The sequence below is a fragment of the Opisthocomus hoazin genome, chromosome 5 (assembly GCF_030867145.1).
Source record: "Opisthocomus hoazin isolate bOpiHoa1 chromosome 5, bOpiHoa1.hap1, whole genome shotgun sequence".
Classification (NCBI taxonomy): domain Eukaryota; kingdom Metazoa; phylum Chordata; class Aves; order Opisthocomiformes; family Opisthocomidae; genus Opisthocomus; species Opisthocomus hoazin.
Window position 1 is genome coordinate 49,348,261 of NC_134418.1, and position 18,582 is coordinate 49,366,842.

Consider the following 18,582-nt stretch of genomic DNA (forward strand, 5'->3'; position numbering starts at 1 on the left):
GGTTTAAGCCAGTAGCTCGCAGTCAGGGTTAGGGTTAGGGTCACTAGGGTTAGGGTTATTGTTAGGATTGGGGTAAGGTTTATGTTTATGGTTAGGGTCATTAGGTTTAGGGTTGGTTACTGTTAGTGTCAGGGTCAGGGTTAGGGTTAGGTTAGGGTTAGGGTTAAAGTTAGGGTTAGGGTTAGGTGTAAGGTTAGGGTTAGGGATAGGGTTAGGGTTACGGTTAGGGTTAGGGTTAGGCTTAGGGGCTTGGGTTAGGGTTAGGGTTAGGCTTAGGGATTTGTGTTAGGTTTAGGGTTAGGCGTAAGGGTTATGGTTGGTTAGGTTTAGGGGTAGGGTTAGGGGTTAGGTTTAGGGTTAGGGTCATTACGGTTTGACTTAGGAATAGTGTCATTAGGGTTAGGGTTGGTTGGGGTTAGGGTTAGGGGTTAGGGTCTGGTTTAGGGTCCTTAGGGGTAGGGTGAGGCTCACTAAGGTAAGGGTTAGGGGTTAGGGTTAGGGTCATAACGCTTAGGGTTGTTTAGGGTTAGGGGTTAAGGTTAGGGTTAGGGTTAGGGTTAGGGTTAGGGTTAGGGTTAGGGTTAGGGTTAGGGTTAGGGTTAGGTTCAGGTTAGGGTTAGGTTAGGGTTAAGATTAGGGTTAGCATTAAGGTTACGGTTAGGGTTAGGGTCATTAGGCTTAGGCTTGGTTTGGAGTAGCGATTATGGTTAATATCAGGGTTAGGCTTTAGGGTTATGGTTAGGGGTCAGGATAAGGGTTAGCATTAGGGTTAGGGTTAGGCTTAGGGTTAGGGTCATTACGGTTGGGTTGGTTGGTGTTATGTTTAGGGGTTAGGGTCTGGTTTAGTGTCCTTAGGATTAGGGTTAGCATCATTAGGGTAAGGGTTAGGGGTTAGGTATAAGGTTAGGGTTAGGGTCATTAGGCTTAGAGTTGGTTAGGGTTAGGGGTTAGGTTTAAGGGTAGGGTTAGGGTTAGGGTTAGGTTAGGGTTAGGTTTAGGGGTTAGGGTTTAAGTTAGGGTTAGTGTTAGGGGTTAATGTTAGGGTTAGGGGTTAGGGTTAGGGTCATTAGAGTTTGGGGTTAGGGGTTAGGTTAATGATTAGGTTTAGGGTCATTAGGGTTAGGCTTAGGGTTAGGGTCATTAGGGTTTGGGGTAGTGGGTAGGGTTAAGATTAAGGTTAGGATCATTAGGCTTAGGGTTGGTTTGGGGTATGGATTAGGGTTCGGGTTAGGTCTAAGGGTTATGATTAGGGATTAGGGTAAGGGTTAATATTAGGGTTAGGGTTAGGGTTAGGGATAGGGTTATGGTTACGATTAGGGTTAGGCTTAGGGGTTCGTGTTAGGTTTAGGGTTAGGCGTAAGGGTTAGGGTTGGTTAGGTTTAGGGGTAGGGTTAGGGGTTAGGTTTAGGGTTAGGGTTAGGGTCATTAGGGTTAGGGTTGATTAGGGTTAGGGTTAAGGTTTGGGTCATTAGGGTTTGTCTTAGGATTACGGTCATTAGGGTTAGGGTTGGTTGTGGTTAGAGTTAGGGTCTGTTTTAGGGTCCTTAGGGTTAGGGTCATTAGGGTAACGGTTAGGCTTTATGGTTAGGGTCATAAGGCTTAGGGTTGGTTAGGGTTAGCGGTTAGGGTTAGCGGTTAGGTTTAGGGTTAGGGTTAGGGTCAGGTTAGGCTTAGGTTAGGGTTAAGGTTAGGGTTAGAGGTTAGGGTTAAAGTTAGGGTTAGGGTTCATGTTAGGGTTAGGGTTAGGATTGGGGTAAGGTTTATATTTATGGTTAGGGTCATTAGGTTTAGGGTTGGTTAGTGTTAGGGTTAGGATTAGGGTTATGGTTACGGCCTGGGTTACGGTTAGGGTTAGGTATAGGGTTAGGTTTAGCGGTTAGGGGTAGGGGTTAGGGTAAGGGTTAGGGTTAAGTATAGGGTTAGTGGTTAGGGTTAGTGTTAGGGTTAGGGGTTAGGGTTAGTGTTAGGGTTAGGGTTAGATTTGGGTTAGGGTTAGGGTTAGGGTTAGGGTTACGGGTAGGGTTAGGGTTAGAGTAAGGTTTAGGTTTATTTCGGTTTAGGGATAGGGTTAGGGGTTGGTTTATGGTTAGGGTTAGGGTCATTAGGGTTAGGCTTAAGGTTAGGGTCATTAGGGTTTGGGGTAGTGGTTAGGGTTAAGGTTAATGTTAGGGTCATGAGGCTTAGGGTTGGTTTGGGGTATGGATTAGGGTTAGGGTTAGGTCTTAGGGTTATGGTTAGGGATTAGGGTAAAAGTTAGTATTAGGTTTAGGTTTAGCGTTTAGGGATAGGGCTAGGTTAGGGTTAGGGTTCGGGTATGGGTTAGGATTAGGGTTAGGGCTAGGGTCATTAGGGTTTGGGTTTAGGAGTTATGTTTATGGTTAGGGTTAGGGTCATTAGGGTTAGGCTTAAGGTTAGGGTCATTAAGGTTAAGGTTGGTTGGGGTTAGGTTTAGGGGTTAAGGTCAGGTTTAGGGTCCTAAGGGTTAGGGTTACGGTTAGGGACATTAAGGTAAGGGCTAAGGTTTAGGGTTAAGATTAGGGTTAGGGTCATTAGGCTTAGGGTTGGTTAGGGTTAGGGTTAGAGTTAGGGTTAGGTTTAGGATAAAGGTTAGGATTAGGGTAAAGGTTAGCGTTAGGGTTAGGGGTTAGGTTTAGGGTTAGGGTAAGGGTTAGGGTTAGGTTTAGGGTTAGGGTAAGGGTTAGGGTTAGGGTCAGGTTAGGGTTAGGGTTACGATTCGTGTTAGGTTAGAGTTTAGGGTTAAAGTTAGGGTTAGGGTTAGGGTTAGTGTTAGGGTTAGGGTTAGGATTGGGGTAAGTTTTATATTTATGGTTAGGGTCATTTGGTTTAGGGTTGGTTAGTGTTAGGGTTAGGGTCAGGGTTAGAGTTAGGTTAGGGTTAGGGTTAGGCTTAGGCTTAGGGTTAGGGATGCCATTAGGGTTAGGCTTAGGGGTTAGGGGTTAGGGTTAGGTTTGGGTTAGGGTTAGGGTTAGGGTTAGGTTTAGGGGTTAGGGTTAAGGTTAGTGTTAGGGTTAGGTTAGTGTTAGGGTTAGGGGTTAGGGTTAATGTTAGGTTTAGGGTTAGGTTAGGGTTAGGGTTAGGTTAGGGTTAGTGTTTGGGTATGGGTTAGGGTTAGGGTCATTAGGGTTTTGGGTTAGGGGTTAGGTTTATGGTTAGGGTTAGGGTTAGGGTTAGGGTTAGGATTAGTGTCATTAGGCTTAGGGTTGGTTAGAGTTAGGGGTTAGGTTTAAGGTTAGGGTTAGGGTTAGGGTTAGGGTTAGTTAGGTTTAGGGTTAGGCTTAGGGTCATTAAGGTTAGGATTAGTGACGGCCATTAGGGTTAGGGAGAGTACAGCGTAACCTTTACAGCTGTGTGCGAGCAACGCATGTTGTGATGCTGGGTTTTCTTCCTAGTGTCACTGAAATCGGAGTTAAACCTTGTAATACCAGTGTAGCATTAAAAAGCAGACATTCTTTATTACGACACCAGATGCACAGGGGATCGCTCCGCCTAGCATGCATGCTGTATGTTGCCTCAACCAAAGCTTGTATCACCCAGTTACATGCATGTGCATTAAGTTTCCTGGAATGATCATAAGTATTTTTTCTGTTTCCTGGAACTAATTATCATATTTGCATAGTCATATCGCATGCCAGTGAGGTTTCCTGCGGGGGTCTTTGGTGATCACTGGTGCTTCTTCGGGGCTGTAGAACTGGTCCTTCGTTTCTGCTTAATCTTCGTGACGTTTCTTATCATTCTTATGTATCACATATCCTCCCTGTACATCTCCTGTCCTATTTTACAACAATAGTGCAGTGTAGAAAGCCTCTTCTGTTGCACCTCCTGGTAATTATCCCGCATGTTTTGTGTGTCTCCTCAGGAAAGTATGCCATGGATGCCTCCCTTTGCAGCTATGTTGCACAGCAGCAGCTACAACAGGAACCTGTATCAGTCAAAAGAGGACCACTGTGGAGGGCTCTGTTACCATGACAACAACATCCTGTCAGGGTCTTTGGAAGCTCTGATGCAGCAATTGGTACCCAATGTCTATTACTATCCTGATGTACATCTATACATCCAGTTGACTATATAGCAAGGCCTGATGCATCTTGCAAAGGGGAACTTTGTGGTTCAACCCAGTAGCTCGCAGTCAGGACCATGTAGCTGCTCACTCACTCCTCCCCCCCAGCTGGATGGGGAGAAGAAAGGGAAAAATAGAGAAAAACTCGTGGGTTGACATAAAGACATTTCAATAGGAAAACACGAATATTAATTAATAGTAATACTAATAATAATGAAGAATACGCAAAATAGACAAGTTTGCAGAAGGCAAAGGCAGGGACTGGGAGAATGAAGAACTGCCCACTGTAGGAGAAGACCAGGTTCAAGACTTCCCATGGAATCTGAAGGTGCACAAGTCCATGGGGCCTGAGGAGGTGTAGCCGCAGGTCCTGAGGGAACTGCGGACTAATTTGCCCGACCACTCTCCATCATATTTGAGAGATCGTGGCGGTCTGGTGAGGTTCCCACTGACTGGAGAAGGGGCAAAATCACCCCCTTTTTTAAGATGGGAAAAAGGAAGACCCGTGGAACTACAGGCCAGTCAGTCTCACCTCTGTGCCTGGCAAGATAGTGGAGCAGATCCTGCTTGAAACCATGCGAAGGCACATGAATAACAAGGAGGTTACTAGGGACAGCCGTCGTGGCTTCACCGAGGGCAAATTGTGCCTGACCAACTTGGTATCCTTCTATGATGGGGTTACAGCGTTGGTGGACAAAGGGCGGGCAACTGACTTCTTGAATCTGGACTTGTTCAAGGAATTTGACACTGTCCTGTATGATGTCCTTGTGTCTAAATTGGAAGGACATGGATTTGACAGATGGACCACTCCTTGGATAAGGAACTGGCTCGATGGACGCACTCAGAGAGTTGCAGTCAATGGCTCCATATCCAGGTGGAGACAAGTGGTGTGCCTCAGGCGTTGGTACTGGGGCTGGTGCTGTTCAATATCTTTGTCAGTGACATGGACAGTGGGACTGAGTGCACGCTCAACAAGTTTGGCGACGGCACCAAGCTGTGTGGTGTGGCTGATATGCTGAAGGGCAGGGATGCCATTGAGAGGGACTTTGACAAGCTGCAGAGGTGTGCCTGCATGAGCAGCCCTGAGGAGGAGGACTTGTGGGTGCTGCTGGATGAGAAGCTCAACATGAGCCAGCAATGTGCGCTTTCAGCCCAGAAAGCCTGTCATATCCTGGGCTGCATCAAGAGAAGCATGGCCAGCAGGTCGAGGGCGGTGATTCTGCCCCTTTACTCCACTCTTGTGAGACCCCACCTGGAGTACTGTGTCCAGCTCTGGAGCATTAGCACAGGAAGGCCATGGATGTATTGGAGCAGGTCCAGAGGAAGGCCACGAAGATGATCAGAGGTCTGGAGTACCTCTCCTACGAGGACAGGCTGAGAGAGTTGGGGTTGTTCAGCCTGGAGAAGGGAAGGCTCTGGGGTTACCTTATAGCATCCTTCCAGTGCCTGAAGAGGGCCTACAGGAAGGATGGAGAGGGGCTTTTTTACAAGGGTTTGTAGTGATAGAACAAGGGGGATGGCTTCAAACTAAAAGAGGAGAGATTTAGATTAGATATTAGGAAGAAATTAGTTAATGTGAGGGTGGTGAAACACTGTATGAGGTTGCCCAGAGCAGTAGTGGATGCCCCCTCCCTGTGGGGGAGGTGGTGTTAAAGGCCAGGTTGGATGGAGCTCTGAGCAGCCTGGTGTAGTGGAATATGTCCCTGCTCTTGGCAAGAGGGTTGAAACTAGATGATCTGTAAGGTCCCTTCCAACCCATACCATTCTATGATTCTATTCTAAACAATACAATTTTTTTTCTCACTACCTGACAGCCAGTCCCCAAGCAGTGATCATGGAAAACAGAAGTTGTGGATTGCGTGAATTTTTCTGGAACTCCTTAAAAAAGATCAAACTAAAAAAGTGTGAGAAACTTTTATTTAGAAAAAGAAAAGACAAAAATTTTAACTCCCAAGAAAAAAGGATACTTGCAATTTCCAGAAAAGAGAGATTCCTGCCCTTTGGCCAGACCCTTTTGTAAACTGAGCATGTTGTCTATGGTTTGGAATATTTCCATTGGCAAGCCTGTATTGCTGCCTGGCTGTGATTCCTCCTTGCTCCTGCACATCTGCTCATTAGCCAAAGATGGGAAACTGCAAAAGTCCTTGATTTCTTAGCAACGCCTGAGAACATCAGTGTTATCAACAGGCTTCATGTACTTATTCCAAAACTCAGCAGCTGGTGGGAGGGAAGTTAACTCTATCGCAGCCAAAACAGGGAAAATGCAGCAAAAGCAGTTGTCATATCAAATGCTGAGGAAGAGGTTAAAGTAACTGACAAGCTATGATGGGATAAACATATACCACATGTGAGAGCAGCATGCAATAACTCACCTAACTAGGAAATCTGATTCTTTATTTCTTCTGTTGTGACATATGAAACACTGGTGACTCATTTATGATAAGTATGTACCTAAAGTGGCTTTCTGTTTAATGGATTCTGTGTACCCTTGACCCTTACAAATCTGTCAGGCAAGCTGAAGACAAAAGCATGACCACTGGCATGACAAGGTGAATATGTTTAGTTAAAAAGTAGTTTTAATCTATATTTCCCATTGCTCATCTGAGGTCCACATTTATCTTACAATTAGCAACTGAAGTGTTGAACTATTATCGCACTGTTAGGAATCAGCAAAATCTGGACATGAGAACAGGACATTTGTCATCTGAGAATTTTTTGTCTTGTCTTAGATGCGTCTGTTAAGATATTTTATATAAGTCTTAGAAAAGAAAAATGATATCTAAAAGGTCGGCGTGCAGTTGGGGATTACTGAGGGCTGATGAAACTGCATATCTGCTTGTTGAAAGGCTCCTGCTGAAGACCTAACTCTGCTTGTATTCAGCTTCTGTTATTATCAAAGATCTAGTCACATTTCCAAGAACAGATCCTCTTTTAACTTTTGTCAGCAGCACAGGACTGTGCTTGAGCCAATACTTATCCATTAATGCTTAATGTTAATTTTAAACACATAGTAATTTAGACACCAGTGTCAAACAGGATAATTTATTCCAAGTACCTAGAAACAGAACATTGTAGAATATTTCCCGTGGGTGCCTAAGATACTTTACTACTGGCAGTGTGAGGAGTGGAGTGGATATTTTGAATATCCTCTCACAATGAGTTCAAATCATGACATATGGAAAATCAAAGACAAATGAGGGGCTTCCTCTTGTAAGTTAGAATGAGTTACTAAATTTTATTCTATACAATTATGCTATGTAGTTCCTTCCGCTTTCACCAAGAAGACAAGCAATACTGTAAGAAATGAACAGTATTTGGGGATTCTTAAAAGAAGTACATTGTCATAGTGTGCAGTTTACTGAGGTCAGACAAGCACAGTATAGTAAAGGTGGTGTATGGGGCGAAACAGTCAGCTCAACAATCTCATCAACAGGCTTCTTTTTTGTCCTTTTTCTGAAGACTGTTTACTTTCTTTAGCAATGTGGAAGAAGACGAGATTTCTCTGTTGGTATTCTAAGTAGCTTGGACTTGCAGCATGAATTTTAGTCCGCTGTCTGTCTAGAAAAAGTTACATAATCTTGTCATGGCTCTCTCAAATGTTTGCTATAGAGCAGGAGAAGACGAGTTGAAATTTTATTCTGAGTAAATTTAGATACTGAGCTTGTAATAAGGCTTTGTGCAGTAGGAGTGCTAAAACAGCCCTACCCTGACTGCTTTTGCTTAAATCCTGCATAATTTGGGTCTAGAACAAAATTATAACACTGATTCTGGAGTAAGTGTTATATTAAATGCTTACTGCCGTTTTAATAGCACTTGGCACAGCTGCAGGCAGTTTTCTTCTGCAGATACTAAAGTGTTAGGAACTGATTTGTCCGGAATGCACTTTGAGAATAAAACTGTTGTTAGTTTATGCCAGCTTCCTTTGTTTTGCAGAGGACATACATTTTCACCTTCCTTCTCAGTTCACGCCTATTCATGCACCCGTAGGACCTCATGGCCAAAGTATGACATCTGTGCCTTTAGCAGCAGAGACTAAGTGAGCCTGGCCTGGACAAGGTAAGGTCTCTTAGTCTCAGCGACTCCTGTTAGTTCCAGTCAAATGTCTCTACCCTGCCCACAGCAAAGTTTTTCTAGTCAAGGGAGTCCTCAATAGGATTAAACAGATTGAAAACCTGATATTGGCAAATAGAATTTGACCCTTTGTTCAATGGCATTCGTGGGAAATTTCCACACTGCTCAGCGTGTCCTCCATGAAGACTGTTGCTGCTGTTGTTGTTTGTTTTATCAATACATGGGCCAGAAATAAAAGTGTTTTCTGTTAAGGGCGTATCCTGCACTGGCCGTGCAGTGGTTGCTTTTGTTTCAGAGTTCTGAATATCTTGCCATAAAATGCCAAAATGTTGGAAAGACTGATATCCGTAAATTTAAAATTTCCACTTACTAGAGTGTTTGTAATTAAACTAAAGTAGATCCATGCTGTTTTGAGAAGACAGGAAAGCTCTAAGATAAAGAGGCTCCTAAATAACACTACTTAGACAAATTTGACATGTTGTTTTGGGGAGGAATCGGAAAGGTCTAAGATTGAGAGACTCCTAAATAATGTTATTTGGACAGCTCAGACTTGGGAGGGCAGATGCATCAAGTCACAGAGGTAAAGAGGCACCAAGAAGGCAACAAGACCAGAGCAAAACAACCTGGAAGGACATGGTATGCTGATCTTAGAACTGATTTTGTGCAGAAACAAATGTCAACTAGTGAACACTGTGATGAAGAGTATAAGCCTTCATCTTAGGACACCCAAAGACCACCCGAGGATACTAACAGACATGCATGAAAGATATTAACATATGCTATTTAGTTCTTGGTAAAGTTACGAACTAAGCATTTCTCGGAAATATAATGAATATATTTTGTGATTGTATTCAACCTGAAATGACAAAGTGTTTGGCGCCCACGTTTGGAGGGGAGAGCCTCCGTGTGCCTGGCACCACAATAAAGAATAACTTCTTAACATTCTTCTGACTACTGAGTCTTCAATTCCAGCTTTTCACGGCATCAAGACCTAAAGATGAACGAAGTATGTCAGTGGGAATTACACTGACCTGTCTTGCGTGCTTAAGTTACACTCTTGCTACAGTCTTTGCAGAGTGGCTTAGATTCCTAGCCCCTTTGCATGGGAGTGCATCGGTGTTTCTGTTTGTCATGTCTAGAGTTGAAAGGGGGCAGGAAGTGGACATTTGGATAGAAATTCCACCCTTGTAGAAAATAATACAAATTAAAACACTTGAATAATTCCACTTCTTTCTCACTATGAGGTATGCATAAGTCTTGGCAGAAGTGGAGCTTATCATTTTCATTTTTGAGAGTTATCCACAAGTTAAGGAAACACTAATAAATCCTTTGCACTGAGACACTCCTGATAATAAGGTGAATCACTGTAAGATTTACACCTACCTGGGGCCTAATTTCCAGGTCAGGTAAGCCAATGAGAGTCTGATCATTGGCTTCAATGGATAATGGCTCTGACCTGTACTGTGATGCTGAGTTAAATTAAGCTTAAAATTTTAACTGACTTTCAATAGCCTTATGCTGCTCAGTATATTACAGAAGTGAATGCTGTTTCCTTTGGTTTAGATAAGTGCTGTATTGCTGATACACGTAACATTCCTCCTTACTGTTTTCAAATACGACAGGATATTAAAAATTGCACCCAAAATACTGCTGTTGTTGACTGAATGGACAGAGACATTTCCTTATGATTTCCGAGATGAAAGAATGGTGAGGAAATTAATGGAGTTGGCACAAAGTATAGCCAGTGATGATGAGGTAATTCGTCTGAGAACAAAATATTGGATAGTAAGGCGTTCCTTTAATGCTTTGATACTGCAGGCTAGTTGTTCTTCATTACATGGTTTGGCTCTGTGTGACTGACCTAACTTATTATGAATGTGCTGGTAGGCAAAAAGTTATGTCTGGTACTGAGGCCTAGGAAGAAAACATACAGTATAAGCAGATCCTTTTCAGAGCAACGGCAAAGTTCACTCCATCCCTAAACTCAGAGTAAAACTGCTCATTTTGCAGACAGACGCAACTTAGTCGTTGTTAATATTTTTTGTTTTAGTGATTCTACTTCATAGAACATAGTTAAGACACTGGGAAGCCTTGCATGTCTGAGAAATCCAAATTACCAGTGTTTGTAATTTCTTTCATTTTTGAGTAAGTTGTGCTGGAATCGGGCTTCTGACCTGTAGGTCAGTGGAAGAGTTACAGAAGGATTGCAAAACAGTTTCCAAAAGAAAACTGGACAAGGAAGTATCGTCTTGAGCTTAAAGCAACAGATATGGAGTTGGAGGAGTCCCAGTTCTCAGATGGAAGTAAAGTTTCACAGAGGTATTACGAAATATTTTGATGCTTAATGGATGTTTGTCTTACCAGTAATGAAATAAACTCAGCCAAAAGCTGAGGCTTATATTCACTTCGTGAGAAGGTAGTTGACAAGGTTTCAATAAGCAGATCATGTGTAGCTGGCATGACAATAAGATCAAAAAGACAGCAGAGTTGCTTTTCGAAGAACTCTAAAAGCAAAGAGCAATTGATAAATAGCATCGAGTGTCTAGTGTGCCTTATGTAAGCTTTTGAATAATTATGCCAGTGAGGTAGCAAACTGTCTGTTAACAAGCATGTAGGTAAGCTTTAGTGGGAGGAGCTGTTAGTGCTGTCAGATGTCTGGAAAGCTCTTGAGAGACTGTAAAAGAGGATGAAAGAGAAAAAATCTAAGCTGAAATATGCTTTGATGTTGTGAAAGTCAGGAGGGACAAAAGAAGATGGAACTACAGACTGAGACATAGTGTGGAATACAAATGGAAATGATACCAAATTTGATGTGTAGTCTTAGAGTAGATGCAAGATAGGTACAGGGGACTTTGGACTGTGGAGAGGCAATATGTTTGCCTTCACAGTAGGGTTGCCAGGAGGCACCTTTCCTTCAAAAGTGTTTCTGCACTGTTGCTTTGTTTCTTGGTAACCTGAATAGGAAGATAGAAAACTGGCGTTCAGATCATAGAACACTAATAAGATTTGAGGACTCACACCCACTTGAAAAATACCCACTGGCACAAAAAGGGAGCTCAGCAATTTAGGGTGGGTTAAGCTGAGTTGGTGGAGCAAGAATGAAATGGCATCAGAGAAGTGTGGTCTGCATTGACGTTTCTGGCAGTAGAGACCTTTAAACTGTGAAATCATCTATTTAGGGCAAAGGCAGATATACAAACTGCTAGAAAATGGGGGTCTAGAGAACAACCTTACTCTGGTATTGAGCTATAGATCTTTTCTAGCTCTAGCTTTGAGGTTTTTTTGACTTTGAGTTTTCCTTTAGAGAGAAAAAGGGAAAGCAAGCACTGCAGTAAAATGACTTGCATTGTCGTGAACTGCTTGGAACAGTAAATGGCAACTTGCTTTTCTATAGATTGCTTGAATTTGTGCAAGTCATTACCTTGAAGGACACAAAAGATGTAGTGTTTCCTATTCCTGTTCACAACAGCTCTTCTACTTATAACTTCTTATGCACTTCAGAAATTATTGTGCTCCAGTGCTGTTAAGAGCTATCAGAAAGAGTCTAACACCATTCACCATGCTAAAATAGTGGTCCATGAAAAGAAACGTCTCTGGAAAAACCTTGGTGGGTTATTTTTATCCCCTTCTTTTCCCTCAATTTAATTCTATTCCTTCCACTTTTCCATCCCTTGTGTCCTGAGAGGTCATCATGCTCATGAGTTATTTCTTGTTGTTCTAGTCCCTTTTGCCTGTTAACCGACCTTTGTTTCAAGGTACATCTTTTGAAAACTTTGCCATCGGCCTTTGCCTCCCATTTCTTGATTACTTCCACAAAAACACTTATTAGTGGCTTTTTCTGTGAAACACTTGGCGAGTGTATGCACTCACATCAAAGCCATGTCCTGTATCCTGATGTCTTTCCATGTGCAGCCCAAGGTTGCACTGATCTCTCCTCTTCTTTTTTTTTTTTTTTCCTTCGTGTTACAACATAGTGAGATTGACTGTGGAAACTCATTTAATATATGCTATTTCATAAATAGCAGGTAGTAGTACTTCAAGTCACTATCTGTGCAGGACGGACACAAAGGGCTGAGCTCGAGGTGAAGTGTCCCATCTCTTTGTCCCATGCTGTGGAATTCTTCGATGTTTTGAAATAAATACCAACATTGTCAGTGTGAATATAAAATCGAAAATGAGACTGTGGGACAAACAGGTGGAAAAGATAAACCTAATTTAGAGGAAGACCATATGGTCTGGTAGCCATAGTGCAATCAAATTAGTATCTAATTGATAAAAGACATATTATGAGAGTTTATTGTTGTGTTGTTAAATATATGTACATATGATATTTTAAAAATGCATGAGATTAAGTAATGGCCCAACAACAAATACTTGTTGTGGGTGCAAAGGGCAGTACATGCTTATCCTCACACAGAATGCCTTGAAGTCACTGCGCCCTTGCTCAAGAGGAGACTCAGGCTCAGAGGAGAAGAGGGATGTTGTTTTTGCATGCTTATGAAGTGTGGGAGGAAACTGGCATTTCCTTCTGCCTTCGGGCTGAGAGGGTTTTATCTCATCACTGGACAGAGTGATGATTCTAAAGTTGTTAGATCAGATGTGAAAGAAAAGAAATCAGGGTATCTGTGCCAGTTCGACTTTTCTCTGCGGTTTTCCAGGTAGATAAACGGTTACAACAGAATTTGGTGGTTCAGCTTTGTATCTTCACCAGTTTTCTCCCTGATTTTTTGTCAGTTCCTAGTTGGCATAAATCACAAATTCAGTCAAGGTTTGTTTTTTGCTTTGAAGCTCAATCCACTTATTATTACATGATTTTCACCAGCAGCCAGATTTCAACCTATTTTAGATGTTTCTTCCGTTCGCTGTTGATTACTGGTACCTTAAGTTGGCAAAAACAAAGACTCTCTAAAACTCATTTGGGAATTTTTCAAAGCGAGCATTCTTTATTACACAGCCGGATACATGGGGAGATTTCCTCCTAGCGTGCACACCACGTATCGAAGCAGGCGTTTCTTTAATCAGTTTCTTGTCAAAATTTTCAGCCCATGGGGCTGTCCTATGCTGCTCACTGGTTACATCATCTACACAACGCTTGGTCAGCATTCTCACACTGCCCATGTTCAAAGAGCAGGGGTTCCGGTGTCTTTCCCCAGGTGGTGTGATTTTTAGTATTAAAATGTATTATAAGGAAGGATAGGTTACTTTCAGACACTACTTTTCAGCCAGAACCAGCCAAAACTAAGCAGTGACAAGCAATCTTCTCAGCGTGTTTTATTCACTACAAGGACAGTTCCCTTGATTTAAAGGCTCTTCTTGGATTCTTGAAGGCAAAGGTTTCAAACACATTCCTACATCTTGTCCGACATAAGAAACAAAGTCCTGCTGTTCTAACTATACTAAGGCCTTTTTGATAACATTACCAGCTGCGTAAGAAAATGCTTTATAAAGTTCTCTTAAGTGAAATTTTAAAGAATTTGGAAGGGAATGCATCAGTGAAGCAAGGTTCTGTGTACGTCACCTAACATTGGTTAAGGAATGGAAGCACTTGAAGTAATACTTCTGTGTCTTCCTACAGAAAAATGTAGATTCTTTTCTTTAAACACTTGAGATCGTTATCTCCTAAGCCACCCTGGTGAAAAATTATGCTTTTGTATTTGTCTAGAAAATCAAAATACATCTAAGCAGAAAGAAAGTATTTACCGAGCAACAACACAAATTCAGCCTTTGTGGAACAAAACTGACTTCTAGAATCTGAACCAAGATAGTCCTGTAGTGCTTGAGTAAATTTTGAAATCCATACGAATGGCAGCTTTGGAGGGAATGACAAATATATTAGAATACAGGAAACATTACTGCCTTGGAGGGATCACACCATACTGTGCTAGTGTGTATTGGATGCTCCTTTTTTCAGCCCTTTAGCACTGCTTTAATGGCATTAGGATGCTATCTGGAAATTGGAAGAGAAACCGCCTTGGGGTCTGTCACACAGATCTATCTAATTAAAAGTCGAGTCCTTCTCGTACTTAAATTTTTCACTCCTGGTAACTGAAATCGCTACATGGAAAGGCCTACAAGGTGAAAGAAAAGAGAGATGGCTTTATTATCTTCTCCCTTTTCTCAGATTTACTGCAAGTTTTAACTCTGACTTCAGTGAAACTGGCTTTGATTTGCTTCAGAGAGAAACAGGCCCTTTTTTCATTATTGAATGACTTTTTTTTTCTGTGCTCTTAAGCAGGAGAAGATGGAGAATTTTGATTTATTCTCTTTTGTCCGGTGAGTGGTGGTACTTTCCATACAGTGTAGATTGTACTTGTCTTTTCTGCTGCTGCTTGAGATAACAATGTCACTACTGAATCTGTGAGACAATCAGTGTTTAAATACACAACTGGATTCCCTTTGGTCTGATGAAACGCCAATGTTAGAAAATAACATAGTTGATCATATCTCGACAACAAATACAGGAATCATCCGCAATCTGTTTTGGTGTAATGCAAACTTTAATACTATCCTCTCACATTTTGAAAATGTCTCCCGTTTTTTTCACTTTGTGACAGATGTACGGGAAGAACTTGGAGCAGCCTCTCCAGAACCTCGTTCGGAAGATCACCACTCTTAGACAGTATGAGGAAGCATTTGCAAAAATTAATGCCACATCCACAGATTGCCTTAGAGTTATAAAGACAAAGCCCAGTCCATCCAGAGGGACATAATCACAGTGTGCAATGATCTCTACATGTTAGCTCAGCAGCTGACACACATAGAACTTGGGAGTTGTGATTCTTCAAGTATGATATCATTCTTGCCCTCTTTTTGAAATAGGATATGACTTGGCTGCTTGTGTGTTTTCTTTAGGAGAGACTCAATTATATTGGACAAGAAGACTTTGTCCAGGAGTTTGTGCAAAACGAGCTTTTGGATAATGACAAGGTAATTGGAGCTGATCTGGAGCAGCTCTGAAATGCGGCATGCAACATCCTGGAGCTCGTTCCCCATGAGATTGGAAGTGACGTCCAGCAATAAATGAGGACAAGTAGAAATGAGTTTTAAAGTGAAAAGACTCTTAAAAATTTTGTTTGTGCTTTTTCTTTCTGGAGGGCAACTCCTGGAGCTCCAGAGCTCAGCCAACAGATTTAATTAAATTAACACATTGCTGTTTTTTCTGCTTTAAGCTAAGGGAGTACTTAATCCTGTGAATGTTTTCTCCAGGCCACCTGTGTGGTGTACAGCTGGACAAAGCAGATTTTAACTTCGGCTTTTACGTTAGTCATTTTCAACATCTGTTCTTTTTAGTAAATTAAACTCTTTGCAGAAAACTGGTAATTGGGAAAGTTTTCAGGTAGAGAACTACTTACAAAAAGGGGGCAGTGAGCTCTATATCTATGTGACATGAAAGGCAAAGATGCAATGCTTTTAGATAACCGTGCAAGATTTATCATTTCCTTGAGTGCTGTTTTCTAGACGACGTATGCGCTGTAAATAAACTCTGCCAAAGTCAGGCAGTTGAAACTTGAATTACTATCCTCCCTATAACTGGCAAACATAATAGAATGATTCAAATTCACAATCTGATGTTCAGTAAGACTGTCTCTGAAAATTATATTATAGGTAGCAATGACTAAAACTCCTGTGTACTCCTTTTTAGGCAACTCTGAGACGTGTTGTGGGAATTGTGCAAGATACTTATAGAACTAATAGCATTTGTTAGGAAAGGGAGAATCCAATCAAAATGTTGGGGCTAATGACCCAAAGTTAGACAGCAGTATGTTAGTACGGCGTTAACAGCTGAACATAATGTGACAGTGGACAGCGCTGTTTTCCTTCTACACTTGCAGAGGGAAAAACGTGTTGTCTCTACTAAATCAATGGCGCAGGAGTGAAGAATGAAACACTGCTCATATTCAAGGAAGCTTTAAGCAGATACTTCAGTTTGTTTGCATAAGTCTATCCTAAGTCCTTCAAGCATTCTGTAAGGACTTACAGCGGGTGATAGATTCCGCGAGTCTGCTTGTGTGCTTTTCTGAGCCAACATCTCAGGAAGAAGTCATAGACGCATGTCTATGCAAGTCTTCAGAGATCTAAATCCCCACATTTTGATAACAACTTCAGTGATAAATTGGAATAGAATTTCTTCCTGCAGAATGGAGGATTGATGTCTTCTATTGTTTCTACTGCATCATAAATATCCTAGTGGTTTAAAAATTCCACATCTTTTTTATATTTGATAGGAAATTATTGGGAATTTTGGGTTTTTATTTGAAATGTGAAACTTCATAGATACGTGCAGTTTTCCTTGAAATACATAAGAAATGGTGTTAGGAAAACTTATTTTGCACATTTCTACCGTCTATTAATGTTTTATCAAAAAAATGTTAATGTATGTAGGCTCTAAAAAAAAGCTGTTAGACTGTTTGATTTCATTTCCAGAGTTGTTTTTAACATTGGAATTTCAAAAAAACGAAGCGTCTTGATTTCTGAGTAGCTCTGTTGAAAGTATTTGTTACTGGTAATAACTCCTTTACTTTAGAAATACTTACTAGCCTTAGCTCCTTGAAGGATTTGTTTTTTATGTAATCCAACAATTTCTTTCTCTTACATCAAGCTGGCATGAACATCAGTGCTGTGTCTTGGTTAAAGAAATTTGGGCTAAAGTGAAGCCAGCCAAATTTTATATTCTTGCAGTAAGCTTGGGCAATATTTGGACACTAGGCTGTAAATGGCATTTTACTTTTAACTGCTCTAAAATGTGAGTTTGGCTTCACTATGACTTCCTTAATTTACCATATTTGTGCTCTTAATGGAAATTCTAAAGCCTGTAATAAGAATTGTACAGCTGATTTGTGATATTTTGGAAAAAAGTAGGAAACATCTTGAAAGGGAGATATATTTAAGAGGGATTTTGTGGATTGTCCTGATACAGTTCTGCTGTTGGAAATCAGGTTGAGCTGTAAAGTGGCTGCCTTGCTGTTTCACAGGAATTTGTCTTGAACTACTTTATTGCCAGTTACCTGCACATAGTAGAGTCCTTTGCCAAAGATCATGTAGGAGCAGCAGTATATGAGTTTGTGATTTACCAAAAAGATTATTTATCAACATGTTAATTATCCTGCTGTAAACGGCAATTTTCAGTTAAGGTTATTTATTAGCAAGATAATGAAAATGTAATGTTTTGTACATGATGCAAGCATGAAATTTTCATTAATATCTTCAGGAAATTTGACTTGTATTATGACAACAGATTAAAACTGGATGGCTGTAGCCACCTCACACTTCCCTCTCCCACGCTTGGGTGGAAAACAGCCTCCCTTTTGTCAAGGGTGGCTGCACAGCTCAGAAAGTTGCTCTTAAAATTACAGCCCAATTTCAGTTGACCTTACTGTGCAGGGTGGAGTTTGCTGCTTAAGGTCATGCTTTGTGAGCCACGTAGTCTTAGTAATTGAGGTGCAGTAGTCAGTCACAGAACAATGAGATGGGGGCACTAAAAGCTTTTAGGTGTCTGGTCTTACTTCGCCATTGCAACTAAATCAGCTCTGAGAAACCTGCATACTAGGAAGACCAGAATATTAGCCCCAAGATTCATTGCTGTCTTAGTTTCATGATTTTGGCTATTGAATTAAAGCTGAGCTACCTTTTTTGTGGTGAGAGAAAGAAGATGCTTTAGGCCTGCCTTTGCTTTCCTGCCCCTAACTTGTATAGGAGCGCTTGTTGTGCTGAGTGAACTGTTTTTAAAACAAATTTCTCTTCTGGTCGAATGAACAGATAAAGAGAAACCGCAGCCCTCTAAAAGGCCATATTTATGGTGTAGATCAGCAGACCTCTTTCTTTTTAACATAGTTGCTCAAGCCACAAAGAATTGTGTTGTGATGACGCTGGCTCATTATTTATGTTTTTTCACGCCCTGTAGCATCAGATGGGCCCTTCCAGCAGTTCTATAATTTCCTAACAGCTCATAGCAACACAGAGAATCTCTGTTTACAAATGACTGGCAGTGGGCAAAAATGAAATGTTCTTGTTAAGCTACATGGTAAGCTTTTGTCTTGGAATTCTGATACTCAGCAAATCTACCCCTGGTGTGCTTTTAAAAAGAATAAAAAGCCTCAAAACTGAATCCCTCTTTACTGAGAATGTATAAATTTCACATGTAAGCTGCTAAGAAGGTAAATAGAATATTTGAAGTAAGCACGTGGCTCAAAGAACATGTCTGCCTGTTCAGTTTGGTGCTGACTTTAAGCTGCAAACATTAACAGATTGCTTTGATTATTTAAACAAACACATTTAAATAAAAACTTTGCATCCTCTCATTTCTTTTTTAAGAGAATTTTATCTCATCAACAAGTAATACAGATGGAAAGGCTTAGGACTGAAATGAGGTAGCTAGTAATTAGTGATTATAGATGCTACTTGTACTAAATTTTAATTGGTTTATGGATTAAGAT

The 18,582-nt window shown here is 41.2% G+C and overlaps 1 protein-coding gene across 1 annotated transcript; it reads left to right on the plus strand.

Annotated features, from left to right (window-relative positions):
- Positions 1-3,883: 3,883 nt before the first annotated feature.
- On the plus strand, positions 3,884-18,148 carry RASGEF1B (RasGEF domain family member 1B). The gene is given in 14 exon segments (XM_075422098.1): positions 3,884-4,060; positions 8,012-8,139; positions 9,772-9,904; positions 12,172-12,174; positions 14,704-14,836; positions 14,839-14,914; positions 15,001-15,076; positions 15,356-15,408; positions 15,608-15,612; positions 15,792-15,809; positions 16,749-16,784; positions 16,787-16,827; positions 18,051-18,069; positions 18,072-18,148. Coding segments are annotated over 14 exon segments (975 nt in total).
- The last annotated feature ends 434 nt before the right edge of the window (positions 18,149-18,582 follow it).